A 17,672-nucleotide genomic window follows, 5' to 3' on the forward strand; every position below is an offset into this window, starting at 1 on the left:
GACACACATACATATATACAGAATAATAATCATAAGATATATACATAGAGAAAACTGGGGACCACCCCACTCACGACAGCGAGAGGGCTACCTTTATCTCTCCAATTCCACTCGACGACCAGAGCAAGACTATTGGAAAAAACATAAACAAGTCAATCACGATAGTTCATAATGAATACATACACATAAATAGGATCATACATAAGACGGAGAAGAAAAACATAACACGACAATGATGGCTAGACCAATAGACAATCACATAAAACAACAGAGTATATAAAACAGACACACATAACAATATAATTGGAGCGTATTTTGTTGAGGATAGGAGAATTATATACTAGAGAGAAGAGAGACAGAGCATGCCCAGACTAGAGCACAAGACCAGCTAAGCCGGCCATCTCAGAACATACACACTAGACACACAGCCCACCCGTTTGAAATTACAGCACACCAATCTTCAATTTATGTAAGAACCCTGATCTTGGCTAAATGAAACCAGCGCTGAAACGCCAAACTTCTCCACTTAGCTGTCCAGAGGAAGACTTTGTGCTACAACGCGAATCAAAACAGCTTTACAGAATACACAGAGAGAAATACAGAGCAACAGATATAAATGACAGACATAGAGACAGACACACACAATCAACAGAATATAGACAAAATGACCACCATGGGAACTGCCAGGGCACCAGTAGGTGGATCCGCGTGGAGCCATGCTCGCACAGCCGTCCCCAGTCTGTGGCAAAGCACTTGGAACAGAAAGTTGTGATGTAATCACACACAGCAAGACATCAGGGCCGAGATTTATTAGAATGATCCTGCAAGCATATATCACTGATTTAATTTGGTAGCATAGCGTTGATCACACGAGGCTAATGTCTTCTGCAGGACAAGAAGACATAGAGACAGAAGAACACAGAATACATAAGATACCTGTAAAGAGACAGATGGTGGAGAGAGACGTCCCAGTAGAGCTTTATAAAAGCTCAAGTATACGAAGGGCAGCCAGCGAAGTAACCAGTGACGCGCCGTGTCCGTACCATGCATAGGCGCATGTCAGGGCGGTACTGCAACTCCTGGATCAGTTAACGGCCGCTTCGATGGCTGTTGAGTTGGGTCCCCTCCGGAGACCGTGCGTAGGTGTCCGGCCAGAACCACCTCGGACAGAGTTTCCCCCTCTGTCGTCATACTTGCTTGTGTAGAGGGTGGAAAAAAAGCCTCACAGATCGCCTCCTGAGTCTGGCTGGGCTCCTGTTATTTTCCTGCTGTGTCTGACAGCAGTTGAGTGGAGTTCACTGCGCCTCTGCGGACATTCTTTCTCTTCAGGTCCGAAGAAGAAGCTAAGTGGGAGCAATCCATCTCATTTGGTGTTGAGAAAACGGCCTGACTAGTGCAGCCCTGAACTTTACGTCGCAGGCGAGTGGTGGCTAAAGCCATTTTTTTCTCTTTGAGGATTTCATAATATATCCTCGATCGTCAAGTGGGGTCTCACTATTGGTATTCTAGTTCCACTATATCACTCCTCACAGGTCTTTATAGATCTAATGAATGTCTTGTTGTGACATTGAAGGGTGTGCCGTTGCAGAGCAATCTTATTCTCCAGTCCTTACCATGGTCCCACCACTGCCTAAGACTGCTAAAATCTCCCTTCCTCCTGCCCTAAAAATCACAAAGAACCAGAAATAAAACAAGGGGCCATCTTTAAAATGTTATGCAACAACATGTTTAAATAACCGAGTTTAAAATGCCAATATGCACTTCTGGTAAACAATTTTACTCATTAAAGAACAATTACATAAAAGAATAGAGTGATCCGTGAAACCAGCAGGTGATATATGCCCTGCACATTTTAAAGTGTAAAAATGATGCTTAAAACAATAAAACAATCTAGTCTAGCTGATGAGATTATATTTCTCTCTGATGTGGAACCAGGTGTACTGCCTGTTGTCTGCCGTTGCATCCTTTCTCCATAACATCCACCAGGCCGTGGGAGTGGACCAGCTGCCTCCAGAGCATGCTGGGGATGCTGGATTGCGGCTCTGCATGGGGTTGCGATCTAAAGATTATTTTCCTGTACAATTAAAATTACACCACATCAAGTATAAAAAAATCCTCCGTGGCACAAAGTGTTAAAACATTAACTTTGAGTAAAAACAGCTTCCTCTCTGCACCGTTTGTTGGTGCATACACATTTATAAAAACAACTGTAAAAAGGTCAAACCGTGCTTTTATTAAAAGCAACCTCCCATTGATAAAATGCTCGACCTCCAGTGAGACAGGATTAAAAGACTTGGAGAGGAGGAAGCCACCCCCCCAATGAGAGAGGTGTTGTGGCTTAAAATGACTTCCCCCTCCCACTCCTTTCTCATTAAAAACGTCGCTGTGCATGTCTTGTAAAAAGAGGACATTGACATGTTGATACGCAGAGTGAAGCAGGTAGGACCCAAACACAGATAACACTTGACAAAACCTTTATTTCAAGGACTTAAGCAAACAAAACACTCTACGGTGAACTATGTCACACACAAAAGAAGCACCAACACTGAACACAGGAGGAGACAAGACTAAATACACAGAAGGGTAATCACAGGACAAGAAACAGCTGGGCAGGGGAGGAGAAACACAAGGGCCACAGGTGAACACAATCAGATGACTAGACACACCAGGGAACTAATGACAAGAGGAAAAACACAGGGAAAAGGACCAGACAATAACCCAGAGGAAAACATGACATGGAAAAAAGCAAAAACACCCAAACCTACAAAACTACAACCGTGACATGAACTTAGGAGCGTGACACTTTTGAGTCAATCATAGAAAAGCTTACTTCTGCACCAGTGCTTGGATTTGCTAATCCACAGTTACCATACATTCTCCACACAGATGCAAGCACTTCTAGGTTAGGAGCTGCATTGTACCAAGAACAAGAGGGTGAAATGAGAGTCATCGCATATACAAGCAGAGGGCTCTCACAGAGCGAAAAGCGGTACCCAGCCCATAAATTAGAGTTCTTGGCCCTTAAGTGGTCCATTGTGGAGAAGTTTCAAGACTACCTATATGGTAACATGTTCACAGTCATAACGGACAACAATCCGTTAACCTATGTCCTGAAGTCAGCCAAACTTGATGCTGTTGGCTAGCTGCTTTATCTACCTTTGACTTTAACATCAAGTACCGCCCTGGTAAAAGCAACCAAGATGCTGACGGTTTATCTAGACGGCCACATGACCCTCTGGCTGATGACCCTGTTTCTGTGGAAGAAAAAGAGCGGATGAAACAGTTTTCCTCACACCACCTGTCTTCATCTCCTGAACAACAAGATCTGTCAGTCGACACAGTCAATGCCTTGTGTCACCGCCATCTCTTAGATGAAGCTGACAACAACCTTCCTTCTATCACCTTGGTAGAATCCCTTGCTCTTCATGCAGAAGCAGTGCCAGACATCTACGGAGATGAGGAGGCTGCAGGTTGTTTCACCATACCTACCTACGACGAGGAAGAACTCCAGCGTCTGCAGAGGTCTGATCCATGTCATCAACTTGTTAGAGGCTGGAGGTGAAGCAAATCCCAAACTCAATCATAATTCTTTGGAGCTGAAGATAATGCTCAAAGAATGTAAGCGGTTTGAGTTGAGGAATGGTCTCCTCTACAGAACCCGACGATCAGACGATGATATCGCCTATCAGTTTGTTGTTCCAAAATCTTTGAGGTCAACCATTCTCACTTGCCTTCATGATGATATGGGGCATATGGGTTTGGATAGAACTATTGACCTTGTCAGGTCAAGGTTTTATTGGCCTAAAATGGCTGCAGATGTGGAAACCAAAATCAAGTCATGTGGACGTTGTGTCAGAAGAAAAACACCACCAGAAAAATCAGCACCGCTTGTAAATATCCAAACAACTCGTCCCATGGAACTTGTGTGCATGGATTATTTATCATTGGAGCCTCACAGTCACAATACAAAAGACATCTTGGTTATCACAGATCATTATACAAAGTATGCTGTCGCCATACCCACAAAAGATCAGAAAGCAACAACAGTCGCAAAGTGCTTCTGGGAGCAGTACTTGGTGCATTATGGGTTTCCGGAGCGTCTGCTCAGTGATCAGTGCAGGGACTTCGAGTCGCAACTAATCAAAGAGCTCTGCACTCTAGCTGGTATCACCAAAGTGCGCACAAGTCCCTATCACCCTAGGGGAAACCCTGTGGAACGGTTTAACCGAATCCTCCTTGGTATGTTGGGAACCTTAAAAGAGAAAGAGAAAAGTCACTGGCGTGATTATGTTAAGCCCCTCACACATGCCTATAATTGCACCAAGAACGATGTTACCGGTTTCACTCCGTATGAGCTGATGTTTGGACGCCAACCAAGGCTACCAGTGGACATTGTGTTTTCTCTACCTGTTAAAAATGGTGGTCCTAAATCTCAGTCCCAGTATGTGAGAAACTTGAAAGCACGTATTCAAGAAAGCTATGAGATCGCCACAAGGAACTCGCAGAAGGTTGCTGAGCGGAACAAACTTCGCTATGACAAAGCAGTAAGAGAATCAACACTTGAGGAAGGTGACCGAGTGCTAGTAAGGAACTTGCGCTTGCTAAACAAACACAAGCTTTCAGATAAGTGGGAATCCACTATGTATAAAGTTCAGAAAAGGATGGGAGATCTACCTGTCTACAAGGGTGTAACTTTGGTTTGAGAAGAGGGGGGGACACAAAACAGGGGGTCCTCCGCAATGAAACATTGTTCTCTATTTAATTCCATTTCTTGCCTTTCTACAAATATATATTAGGGACTATGGTGTTAACTAATCCAAGAAAAATGTGTAGTGTATATAATGAGTGTGCAAACTTATCTATCCATGAACCTGTTTTATTTGTGATTACCTCAGGGGGGTCTGGGGGCATGCACCCCCGGTAAGATTTTTTTCTTTAAATTGAAGGTAAAGCATCAATCTGGTGCACAAATTAAAAGATTTATGGATACAACTCTCAACACTCATATGAAACAGAACTGTATATATTTCAATACTCCAAAAACCATTAGAATATGCTCACAACCAATAACACATCATTGATCAACTCCTTTCTCCTATCTTTATCTTACCTAGTCTGCATTCTTTCTTTTTATTTATGCATATTTTACTTATCACTTCCCTTTAAAACTGTGTTTTTAATTTTTTACTGTCATTGGAATTATTTTTTAACTTATTTTGAACAACTATATTAAATAGATGGAAATATTTGTTTAGACCAAACCGTTTGGGACCCACTGAGATAACTAAAGTTTACAATCACTCAGCGAGTCCTTTACCTCCCTGAGCTGACGTTATCTCAGCCTCTCAGTCCGACAGGAGAGGACTCTCCCTCTCATTATTGTTGAAAAACCTTCTAATCTCCGTTAGCTCCGAGCTAGCACCAGATAGTAACAACAACCCCTGTAACTCTCTCTGTCTCTCTCTCTCTGTCTCTCTCTCTCTCACACACAAACTGCGCTCCTGCCACACACACAAACAGACGCTCCTCCGTGACGATGACCACTTGCGTAAAAAAAAAAAACACATTTGAAAAGTGGGGGGGACACAAACGGGATTTTGAAAAGTGGGGGGGACATGTCCCCCCTGTCCCCAGTGGAAATTACGCCCATGCCTGTCTACACAGGTCAGCCCATGAGTGGAGATGGTCCCATCCGAACCCTACATAGAGATCTCTTGCTTCCATGTGGAAACCTTTCCGAATAGGAAGAAACTGAACAAGTCATACCAAAAGCCCACAAGCCAAGAACCAGGAGTAGTCAACCCCAGGTTCTGGATGAACATTCGGAGTCTGAGGACCACTCATGTTACTGTCCTGCTCAGTGGTCTTCCATTCCCAAGGAAAGCTTTACTCAAGTATTTGACATTCCAAGGACACCGCAAGCAACTGCTACTTCAGAAAACAATTGTGAGCGTTTACCAGCCATGCCAACGACCTCCTTGACCTCTCAGCCTCAGGATGAGCTTTGCATGAGTGGTTGTCCTGAGTTACCTGCAGATTCTGTTGGAGCATCTCCTGAGATGGTTGATGGAGAGATATCAGATATCATGGTTGAGTACTTCCCAACAAATTTACCGGATGTGACAAATGAAATTCCAGCTGATGCTGAGGACAATGATGAGGAAGATGATGCATTAAACCTCAAGGATCCTAAAGACGGTGATGCTGTTGAGGCCCAGCCGAATGCCAAGTTGGAAAATGCACCAACCTCTGAGACAGTTGATGAGGAAGAGGATAGAAATGTGACCAGTGGAGAAACAAATAACTACACGAAAATCTGAGCGGTCACGGCAACCACCTGACCGTCTTCATTACTCTAAGTTGGTAAAACCTTTGATCTCCTTTGCACAAAGTCTCTTGGACAGCTTTAATCAAACACTCAATGCCATTGGAGACTATGGGATTTCAGAGCATGAAGGGACTCATGCTGAGTCAAGGGGGGAGGATGTAACCCATATGAAATATAGGGCTACTAGACCCCTTTAGGTCATTTAGATGTATGAATACATGTTGATTCTGCACAGAGCACGCTAGAATGTACACCCAGGGTAATGAGTGGCGCGAATCACTCCGCCTTGTCGTCTTCTAGTTCGGGTTCACACAGGGGTCCTTGCAGGTCAGAGTTTGTCAACTGATATAGTTGAGAGTACAAATAACACTTTTTAAATACTATTACTATACTAGGAGCTTCTCAACTTATGTCTCTGCTTCTTCAGGGTGTTCACAGGGAAAAAGAGAGAGAGAGAGGCGGAGTGATTCGCGCCACTCATTACCCTGGGTGTACATTCTAGCGTGCTCTGTGCAGAATCAACATGTATTCATACATCTAAATGACCTAAAGGGGTNACCAGGACACCGCTCCTCTGTTTGTTTTATTGTTGGTTGTAACCACTGTGTTGGGTTAAATAAATACTTGTTTTGGGCAACTCCTGTGTGGAACTGTTGTCCTTATGTTACAAGCAGAGCCAGCTTGTAACAAGTCATACTGCATTGTGCCTTTTTTTGTACAAGCAACTAAACAAAACTAAAAACCTAATCCTGTAGGTTCCGTTTAAGCAAAACATTATTACACCCTTTAGTCATTGTCAATTAATCACATTTTGAATACAAGTCCTAACTAGTCTAACTCAACTCAATTTATTTTCTAGTAATAAAAACAGACCCAAATATTTGTTGCAGTGCATAGCCATTTATTATCGAGGACAATGTTTGAGAGCATGGACAAAGCTGTACAAGAAGCACAGCAGCAGATGCAGCCTGCCAAAAATGTTGCTTTTATTTTTATATCGAAAACTTAAAACATTAAAGAAATCTTGATAACCAAATAATAAATCAAGCAAATAATCTGCAGATTAAATAATATTGAGAATAATTGTAAATTGCTGACAACACTGTGTCTAAATGACCTCAAACATATATTTTTGAATTGTTGTACTGCTGTAAATTGGCCGTTATTCACTCATATGCTGTAATACTGTCATGATTAAAGGCTCATGAATCAGTCACATTTGGTCTCACGCATCAACACTAATTTCTGTTAAGAGGAAAAAAACTCCATAGGAAAAACACATTCCTAACCATCCAAATCCGATTGTACTTAGATGCGCTGAATAATGAATCCCACTCGATCATGATTTAGGCGTGCTGCCAATTTCATATTCTTAGCATAGGTAACGCCCACCATAAGGGCAGTTGTTGTGACGTGTGCAAATACTCTGGCACACGCCCAACAGTTAGAGATCCTACCAAAGCAAGGCGGTACAAGGTACTGTTAAATGAACATTTTACTTGAAGAAAGTTGACAGTATTATAAACAAATGCAAATATCATAATCCAAAGGGTTTCTGAAGTCTGGGTTGAATCAATGATATTATAATTACTTAAAAATAAAAAAAATAAAAATCAATCAATTTTTTCTTATCTTGTTTTAGATCGCTCTCAAATTGTCGAATTTCGGAAATCATTGGGTACTAACTAAATAAAAACTAATCATGGATACAAAATAAAAACAGAATTTTTGTGTTTTTGGTTTGTGCATGAGGCCCATTGTGAAAGCTGTGTGATCGGGTTGAACTGATTTTAGCCTTTAAAAAACAGAGGAGGCCACAGAAAGCTTCCACTGCACATGCTCAGACGGCCACGTGTAACACCAGCTCATGCACTACTCTGACTGGCAGCTATCATGTGACCCGGCACTCCAGTGCAGCACAGACAGGGTCGCCTGACATTCGCTGTACGTTTTTTTTTACAAAAACAGGCTGTAGTACAAAGAGGGTACAAGAATGACAACAATTCCATAGGAATTTAAGACGATTTCATCACGTGTCCATCCCCCTTTTGTCTATCTGAACCTCCCAACACACCAAACAGGGTGAGGGGATGCAGGGTTGCACATCTTAATGATATTGAGCATGTACAAAAAAATCCCAGGATTCACAGATGGGAGAGGAAACCCTGCAGCTCTGTGAGTTGATGGTGGCAGAGGAGAGTTTAGTTCTTAGATGCTTGTGTTGATTCAAGAAACTCCTTTGCTGCAGAGGACAGATTCTGCACCAGCTGCCGGACCACGCCCTCCTGCTCTTTGGCCCAGGATAGGCCGTCGTCCACAGCGACGTTGACCGGCACGCACATGGCTTCCTTCTTCAGGTCGGTCAGGCGGCAGGCGGCTGCGACTCCAGCCAATCCCGTCAGCAGCAGGAGGAGGAGCTTGAACACCAGGCCAATCAGAGAACGTCTGGGTTTGGGCGCTGTTTTCTCAGCAGCTTTTTTATCTGTTGAGATGAGGCAGTGAGTAAGAACAAATCCTTTAAAAAAAACTACTTTGAAAGATTTAAACCTGGCTTTCGCATTATCATCAACCAAATACACAAACCATCACAATTGATATTTGAGAGTCAGCTGTTAAACACCAATATTATCAATGCAACATTTCCCAAAATGATATCTATGCTTATCACAAAGTCCATCCTTGCCTACAGTGTGGGGACATGAATCATGCTCGAGTGCTTCAATGCTGATTCTATTTAAACTGTCTTTAGTATCATCAAACCACAGACTTGTATGGATTCAAAAGAAATACATTTTATTTTAGCACACGCTTGTACTTTTCATATTCGAAAGTTCTTCATATCCTAAAAAACAGTTAGATGCTTTTATTATGTTGCATGAAGTTGGTTATTTCCTTTATGCTACACTAGGATATTTTTTAAGTACATTTTTACGACATACTTTGAGATTCTTTTACACCACACTTTTATGAGATGATTTTTTTTGCTTACTTTACGACCAGCGATTGTCTATATATATTTACTTAATTGTGTGCTTGTGTGGCTCTCACTCAGGTTTGGTGGTAGAACCTTAAACAAAAGCATTATCTCACCTGCTGCTAGTCCGTTCTTTTTCTTCTTCTCCTCGTTCTTCTTCTTCTGTTGTTCTGTTGCAGCCATGGCCGCCTTCTGAGCGTTGTACTCTTTCCTCCTCTTCTCTTTCTCCTCCGCCTTCTCCCGTTTACGAGCCTCCTTTTCTTTGGCCTCCCGATCCTTCTGCTTCACCTCCCTCTTCCTCTCCAGCCCTGATTGAAGGAAGTGTTATAAAGAATGGAGGCAACTATTAATAATCTTTGTGGTGGAACAAGTGATTTTAGTAGAATTTGCTATGCACAAGTAGGATTTTGAATGTAGGACTTTTATTTGTTCTGCAATATTCCCACTTTTATTGATGTGAATGAGACTGTGTCGAACACTTTGATCAAAACGGCATGTCATAAATGATACCAGAGTTTTAGCTGTTTTTCTTTACTACAAATCTGAGTGAACGTTTAATGCCAGTTGATGAAAATGTTGAAAACATTTTGAGGCTGAAATAAAGAGATGTCCTGACACCCACCTTTTTCCCTCAAAAGGCGTTTCTCTCGTGCACGATCGACCTCATCCTGAAGTTCTCTCATGTGCTGCAGGACCTGGAAGAAAATGTCTTTGGTTTAAGATACTAGAGAGAGACTGCCTAATTCAACTTTTCAGCGTTTCAGCGTTAATCTCTCCGTCTCTCACCTTGGAGGCACACTGTTTGCACTGCTTCTCGTCCAGACAGTCTCCTGCTGCCTTGGCCAATTCAGCCTCCAGCGGGTTATCCTTCAGATCGCACCACTTCAAACTCTAATGAACAAAAATGGACCAAACACAACCACAATGCAATACTGTCAGAGATCAAATCAAAAACAAGAGACACTACCTAAAATATTGTGGACTTAAGAATGTGAAGTTGAACTACATTTGAGTCTCCATGGACATCAAATTCTTACAACCAACAAGGTAATAACATACAGAGGCCCTAAACACATAGAAAAAACTAAATATCTTGTGATCTTGAAGTTTATTGCGCTAGCCGAAATGTTCTATAAATGGAGTCTGAGTTTGAAATATATAACCTAAATAATTCCTGTACTGTCATTTCAACACATAAACATAATGGTCTCCCTCGGGTGCTCCACCTCCTCCTGTGTTCACTGGTAATTTGTGAGCATGGGAACGTTTTTCTTTTGTCCATGTCCACTTAGGGGCTCCGTAATAAAATGATGACTCTAATGAATATGTACTTTGAGTCGTTTGAAGCTTCTATTCATGTCTTTGAATGTCCATCATCATAATTTTTGATATATTCACACTGCTCACTATGTATCAGATATAGCTGAAATCCAGGAGTTTAAGACGAGCAAACTTAATAAAAAAAGAGCATTTGCACACTCAAACTTCACAAGGACATTTTAAATAAGCAAGCTTTAAGTCTGAGACCTTCTTCCAGGCGTGACCTTATCACTTAGGATACAAGAACAGTGCTAGTGTGTGGCACCCACCCTGAGCTGAGAGAAGCTGACAGGCAGGACAGTCAGCTTGTTGTTGTACAGGTCCAGATGCTGAAGGCTGGTCAGGTTCCCCAGGTCATCTGGCAGACAGGTCAGCTGATTTTTACTCAGATCCACCTTCACCAGGTGGGTGAGGTTGCAGAACTCTGGCTACAGGAAGGAAAAGCAGCCAAAGTAATAAGAACTAAAATCTTAATATTCATACTTTGTTATTGACAACGCTGGGCAATCTGCAGGTTATGTTTAAGGTTAGAAAAAGTGTAATTATTCATTATATTCATCTATAATCATATTTGCTAAAACAAAAATACAGTGACGTCAGTTTTAATTTTATATGTATGCATCCCAATTCCAAACTTGGAGCCTCGGAGGGGTTTGGAACAAACTCCATAAAAAGAACCCTTTAACATACGATAAATCATTTAACAAGGATGTACATAATAACATGGATTCAATTCATCCTCAATTCATTTAGAATTGTTGTGTTTAAGATTGAGGGATATAACACATTTAACAATAATTAAATATTAGGCAAATGGTGATTTAAGTATTTAGGTGAATAATTAATGTTCGTACTTACAGGAAGGGATGTAATGTTGTTGCAAGACAAGTCCACTACAGTTGCTTTGGTGAATAAAGCCTGTTGGGGATAAATAACAGACCAATCAAATGTTTCGAGTCAATTCAGATTTAATTACGAATTGAAACAAAAATCATGCAACCAACCACAGCATGGCAGCATTATGTTCCAAGATACACCACATGTATACAATCTATACAAGACATTTATGTTTAATTTGATAACATTTTCACACAATTACTGAGACACGAATTGTAACTCACCAGCTCTCTGACAGGCACCTCGGTGAGGTTACACAGGCTCAGGTCCACCTCATTCCCATTGATTTTATCCTTCAGGTTCAACACTTTGCTGTTTTTACTCATTATGGAGGCTGTAGAGTAAATGTGAAAAATAAACACTGATAAGAGGGCATTTTGAACACATTTAAACAGACTGCTGTTCCTTCTGACTAGCAGAGAGCTAACATTGACGTCTCACATGATTTGCTCACCTGTTATAAAAGCGGTGACACAACTGTGACACACGAAGGAAGTGAAATGAGTGGTCCCAACTCCTAAAGGTGGAGAAAGTTAGTGGAAAGGCTCTGAAACGTAAGTAAGACAGTAGTAAGTGATTTCTGACTGCCTCTATGAAGATCCACGTCACTGACTGAACGACAGCGAAGGGAAGATTAAGCGATCAGCGCCCCCCGCAGCACTGGAGGACACACAGCAGCGACGTTAGGGAACAGACTCTGTACAGAGGTGGGGGAAGTACTCAGATAATGTACTTGATTAAAAGTACCAGAGTCTAGGAATACCAGTGGTGTACTGGTATTTACTAAATACATTTACTCAAGTATCGTACTTAACTACAATTTTGAGATGCTTGTACTTTTGCTACTTTGTACTTCTATTACAATTCAGAGGTAAATCGTATCTCCACTGCCTTTATTTAATACCTTTAGTTACTTTGCAGATTTTGATTAATGATGTGAAATATAAACAACACTTAAAAAAGACCTTTAAATAGTTAAATAATTGCTCATAGTGATGAATTCACTTTAAAAAAATTAAATGTAGCCTACTGTACAGCTCCCCTTCGCGCTGAGGAGCACTTTAGTGTCTTTCAGCTTATTGTTTCAGTTTTTTGTTTTGGTTCTATCTCAGTCATTGCCCATACACAGACACACATAAAAAAACAAAGAGAAATAGGTTTTATTTTATAAGTTTTATTTTTTTTTGCATTACAGCGAGTCTGTTACATCTCTTTAGAGCCAGCAGAAAGTAGATATCAGGAGATCATGAGAACAGAATGCAGACAGAGTAATGTGCATTATGTGAAAAACCACAGAAAGACTGAAAACAATTATTTATAAAAAATATTGGAGATATTCAGAATATAACAGATGAGTAAACAATTATTAAAGTGGCACCTGACAAGTTTTCAAGTTTTACATGTCAAAGGTAATTTATTTTTTGTGCAAAAAAACTTTACTGCAATGTGCAAAGCATGCCGGTCGAAACCGATGTAGAGCACAATATGACGGGTTTAGGAGTTAACACTCAAAGGACAGGACTTGAGAATTGCAGGTCTTGACTATAGTCTAACTTGTGGCCCGTACTCGTAACAATGAGTTGATCACTCCTGTTTCTCGCCTCCATTGAAAAGATTTTAAGAAATGAATTTTCGTTCATGTTAGAGCATTGGCTAAAGGGGAGGCAGCATTATGAATCGAGCTTTGATAAGACTCCTGCAGAAAAAAGTAGTGAGAACGTAAGAATGTATTATATGGGTTTGCTGGAACTAAATTGAATGCTTTTTTGTTTTTGTCTTAAATATTTTAAATCTGTCATTATTACATATTTAAAAATGTTGAATGGATTATACCCAATATATTAAAGTACACAGTAAAGATATATTTCTGTTGGACCACTTTCAATGTTGCACCTGCAAGCTTAATATTTAAAAATAGTTGTATTTGTGGACTTTGTTTGTAGCAAAGGCATACATGTACTACTTAGTGACATTTTTTTGTTTTTGACTAATATTATACAATGTGTGTTTGATGCGAACCATTGTTTGAATTAAAACATGCAAATGTAATTTGTGTGTAGTTGTAACACCCCTGAAGGATTAAATACTACCTGAACGGCCACATATACCTTAAACAGGAAAACTATTGTTTAGGTGATTATAGACAAGTTTGGAGAGGGTAGGACACAAATGACTGGCACCAACATTGTGAGGGCAAACACTTTGTAATCTCATCTTTGCCTCTACACAAATTGACCAGCAGCACTACTTGCTGTCAGTATTAGGAGTTATTTATAATTATTTTCACCATTTTTCTACTTTTCTCCAAAGAAAATACAGACATAGGAAAAACACAGTGGCAGCTATTAAATAGAAAATAAAGAAAACTTTGTTGATGGTTTTCGACACTCTTGTCCAGTAGCCAGCGACTTAAAGAGTTTGAAGAAAACATGGTTAGTGCATTTAAATGTATGTATTAAGATGATTTAAATATAGATTAACGTCCAAACCTGTTGAGGGGAATCTCACCTCTAGAACTTTTTTGGAAGCTGTCTTTTTCCAGTTTGTCCCCAAAGTCGTTACTCAGGATTTGGTCTTTATCTGCCTCATTGTCTTTTTCGACCAGATGCATGATCAAAATCGTCTCCATGAGGCTCAGCATCATTAAACCAAAGATTCCAATGCAGTAGACCACTGAAGAAGGAATGGCGACATCATTATTGTTGACCAATAACCACCCAGTACACCAGCACAGAAACAAACCCTGTGCTGCTTTACCTATAAGTGGGATCCTGTTTGAACAGGCAGGTAAAATGTAGTTGAGAATAAGCTGCATAACAGTGACAGCGAGCAGCACAGTGACCTTGAAGCTGAGCTTTTCGCCCCCTTAGTGTGAGATCAGGAAGGAGGCCAAGTCCAGACAGAAGAAGAACAGGATGGGCACTAAGACGTTTGCGATGTAGAGGGCAGAACGCCTCTTCATATTGATCTGTGAAAAGACATTCAAGGGTCAGGTGTTAAAAACTAACCCAACCTTAGACTTTGCTAAATAAAACCCAGCATTGCTCCTAAACTCTGTTTTGAGTGACAGAAGATAGATTATGCACTTAGCTGTATGAATGTAAAAAAGGTGTTTTTAGTATAGAAAATATATGAAAAAAACAACGTAGTAAAGTATGTTGAAAGTTATGGGAAAGAAAACATTGTTTTGTATGTCGAAAATATAGTAAATTAAAAACAACATGGTATAGTCAGTTGCAAGTATGAAAAAAAACATATAGTAGAGTATGTCCAAAGTATAAGACAAAACTAACAGTGTATGTTTAAAAAAAAGAAAGAATGACATAGCATGTCAAGACTCACTAATTGGAAAAACTACAGTACTAAATACTTTTACTTACTTGATAAACAGAGCATTGAGCAGCTCTGTGTTTCATTCTCAAGAAATACTTACAGTGTAAACCAACATGCTTTGGTTGAAACCAAAATTGTCAACAGTTTTGTTGTTGACTGTCATGTCGATAAACAGCCACCTGCATAATCCTGCGAGACCAGTCAGCGTTCCACATGGGATCTTTCTCCGGAACAAACTGCAAATCTTCATCTGAGGTGGGAGGTAAATATAAAATGTGAGGTTTCTTTGCACCTTAACATCAAGGGAATGTAGAGTATTTGTTTTCAGGTGACATTAAACTGTTGGATTCAAACTAAATGAAAACAAATGAAGAGGTTACAGGCTCACCCAAGTGTGTGACAGACTTGAATGACAGGGTGCAGCTCTGAACGTCGAAGGGAAATTGGTAAATATGCATCCTACAGGTACTGACCAGCACCATATCATTCCTAAGCATGACCGTACCGTTATTCTCAACAATGAGTTGAAAACTTGGGAGGGTTTTATCCTTCTCTGTCCTGTATGAGAACAAAGTCGATTTTTAGAAGCTCAAGAAAATAGCATCAAAATGTAAAAATGTGATATGTATATTTAAGGAACACTACTGGGAAGCTACAGATTAAAATACAAAATATAACAATCTGGGAAATGTAACAATCAAAGGGTATTTAACAAACAATATGTTCTATCACTGTTATTATTGTCAGTGTATGTGGCTTTGGGAGGGTGAGAGCATCCACACTTTGCAACTTACATCTCTTCAATTGTTAGATCTGGCTTTATTTAGTGGGAAGATAAATCCTCTCAATACCACAGAATTTATCAGGGTTCCAATTAAGGTCGTCATTTTCCCAGGACTAAAGAGGAGAACAAGGGAGGAATTGCATTTCAAACTAAATTCATTTGGGTTTTTGAACAGTGACAGGTGTGAAGCAATTCCATTTTTTAAAGATCTTCTTCATCATAGAGAACTCACCATATCAACCCAAAGGTAAGAAACAAACCGCTGTCTCTTTTCGTCCTATAAGAAAAATATAAATGCATTCAAATCTTTCCAGCCAGACAAACCTCGCACAAACTCAGTGTTAGGGCCTGTGGCCAAATAGCTTCGCCCCCTTGATTGATTATAGAGAGCCGAAGCCCCTCCCTTTCCGGCGGACCTCCATGGGACCTTATTTCGGAAAAAATATGTATTGTAGTCAATGGCGAGAAATAAATTATCTCTCGATCCCGTCGAATTGTGCCTAACTTTTGTGTTCCTAAAACTGTACTTTTAGAAACAAACCTACACTATGTCCACAAGCTTCTCAAGCAACAAAACAAGCAGTACATTCATTAAAAGTTAATCATTTAAAATATAATCTCTTAGGCCCGTTAAAAACGCAGCTACTGCCCCGCATCCGAAGGTGAATTAGCTTCCCCTGGGAGCATTTCCCCTTCGACTAGTTTTGTTTTTACTAAAGACGAGAGCTTGAAACAAAATATTAATAAAACGCTTGTGCGTTCGATAAATACTTTAGATATTATATTTATTATATGCTACTTATTAGCTACATGGCCCTAAACTGTAAAGTTATACAAGCATTTGTACCAGTGCTTTTCACAAGTAGACTCTTGCAGGCCGAAGTAGCTGGAGTAACTCAACAAACAAAACAGACATATCTGAGAAGTGATCAGGACGAACAGAAAGAGGAAAATAAAAAAAGAGTACATGAAGACATTTATGTGAGGAATAAAGATGAAGTGTCCGAAAGAAGGACAGAGGCAGTGATCATGAGGCAGATGAAACTCCAGCTGGACCACATGGTATGTTTTTATTCTCCTTGCATCAATACAGCAGCACAATCTAGCAGTTCTTAGTATTGACAAATATTTATTAAAATTCCTCAGCCTTTGTCAAATGCTGGTGAGGGTTTCCTAGCCATTCTCCACCCCAATTTACTGGTGTGAAAAGATAGGCCTTTGGGAACGAGCTTACTTGTTTGCAGGGGAGCGTGTCTATGTTCCCACAGCCCGATGGTCCCACAGCCCAATGGTCCCACATTTCAAATTTGTCTTCAAGATTAGGCCCTATGTTCCCAGGGAAAGGCCTAACCCTAACCTAACCCTAACCCGTTTTGTTCAGCCGGATAATCTCCACATGTCTACCCTACTTTTATCATTTCGAATCATAAATCGCAAGAAGCAAAAAGCTAACATAAATATGTAAATATTTAATATTATAAAAGTAGGGTATATATATATATATATGTAGCACCTCTAGTCCTATATCATACCAAGAACAGAGACACTAACATCTTCCTAGGTTCGTAAAGTGGTATGTCGTGAATAACTCTGGGAAGAGTTAGATTTTAGTTGAAGATTTTACAATTTTATTGCCAGCAGTGTTCATCAACATTTACATTAAATTGTGCCAACAATATGAAAAGGAATGAAAATAAAAAATAGGGCTCTTTACCACACAAATAGAAATAGTCTCTTCCCTTTGATCAAGAGAATTCAAATCAGTTCAGTTCTGTGTGTGTATGTACTGCTATGGCTCTTCTACCCGGGTAGAGCTAATAGTGTACTGGTTCTTATCTGGATCAGATCAGTGTGTATTCAGCAGGATTCTTCAAATCACCCGTCCTCTGTAGGCAGGTCCAAAGGTAGGCCACACCGCTTCCAACAACCGCTCACAGATTCACTGGGCTTGGCTCGCCATCAATCCCAAGTCAGATTGGATCTGGCTCGCTGACATCAATAAAAAAACCAACCTGCACGAATAGTGCAGAATATTG

The 17,672-nt window shown here is 40.3% G+C and overlaps 1 protein-coding gene across 1 annotated transcript; it reads right to left on the reverse strand.

The window, feature by feature from the left end:
- Positions 1 to 7,208: 7,208 nt before the first annotated feature.
- Positions 7,209 to 12,153, reverse strand: lrrc59 (leucine rich repeat containing 59). Its single transcript, XM_010772350.1, has 8 exons — positions 11,974 to 12,153; positions 11,744 to 11,853; positions 11,481 to 11,540; positions 10,892 to 11,050; positions 10,089 to 10,193; positions 9,925 to 9,997; positions 9,419 to 9,610; positions 7,209 to 8,810 (listed from the first exon to the last, which is right to left on the reverse strand). Exons 2-8 carry the CDS (start codon positions 11,843 to 11,845, stop codon positions 8,530 to 8,532), a joined length of 972 nt encoding a protein of 323 aa, XP_010770652.1. The 5' UTR covers positions 11,846 to 11,853; positions 11,974 to 12,153; the 3' UTR covers positions 7,209 to 8,529.
- Between the last annotated feature and the right edge of the window lie 5,519 nt (positions 12,154 to 17,672).

This window comes from Notothenia coriiceps, unplaced genomic scaffold (genome assembly GCF_000735185.1).
Source record: "Notothenia coriiceps isolate Sejong01 unplaced genomic scaffold, NC01 NC01_scaffold00011181, whole genome shotgun sequence".
NCBI classification, from domain to species: domain Eukaryota; kingdom Metazoa; phylum Chordata; class Actinopteri; order Perciformes; family Nototheniidae; genus Notothenia; species Notothenia coriiceps.

Coding starts and splice junctions, on each gene's coding strand:
- lrrc59 (XM_010772350.1), bottom strand. CDS start 11,845: ATGAGTAAAAACAGCAAAGTGTTGAACCTGAAGGATAAAATCAATGGG. Junction 10,194..10,891: donor TCAGCTTCTCTCAGCTCAGG/GTGGGTGCCACA, acceptor TTTGTTCATTAG/AGTTTGAAGTGGTGCGATCT. Junction 9,998..10,088: donor GCAAACAGTGTGCCTCCAAG/GTGAGAGACGGA, acceptor ATTTTCTTCCAG/GTCCTGCAGCACATGAGAGA.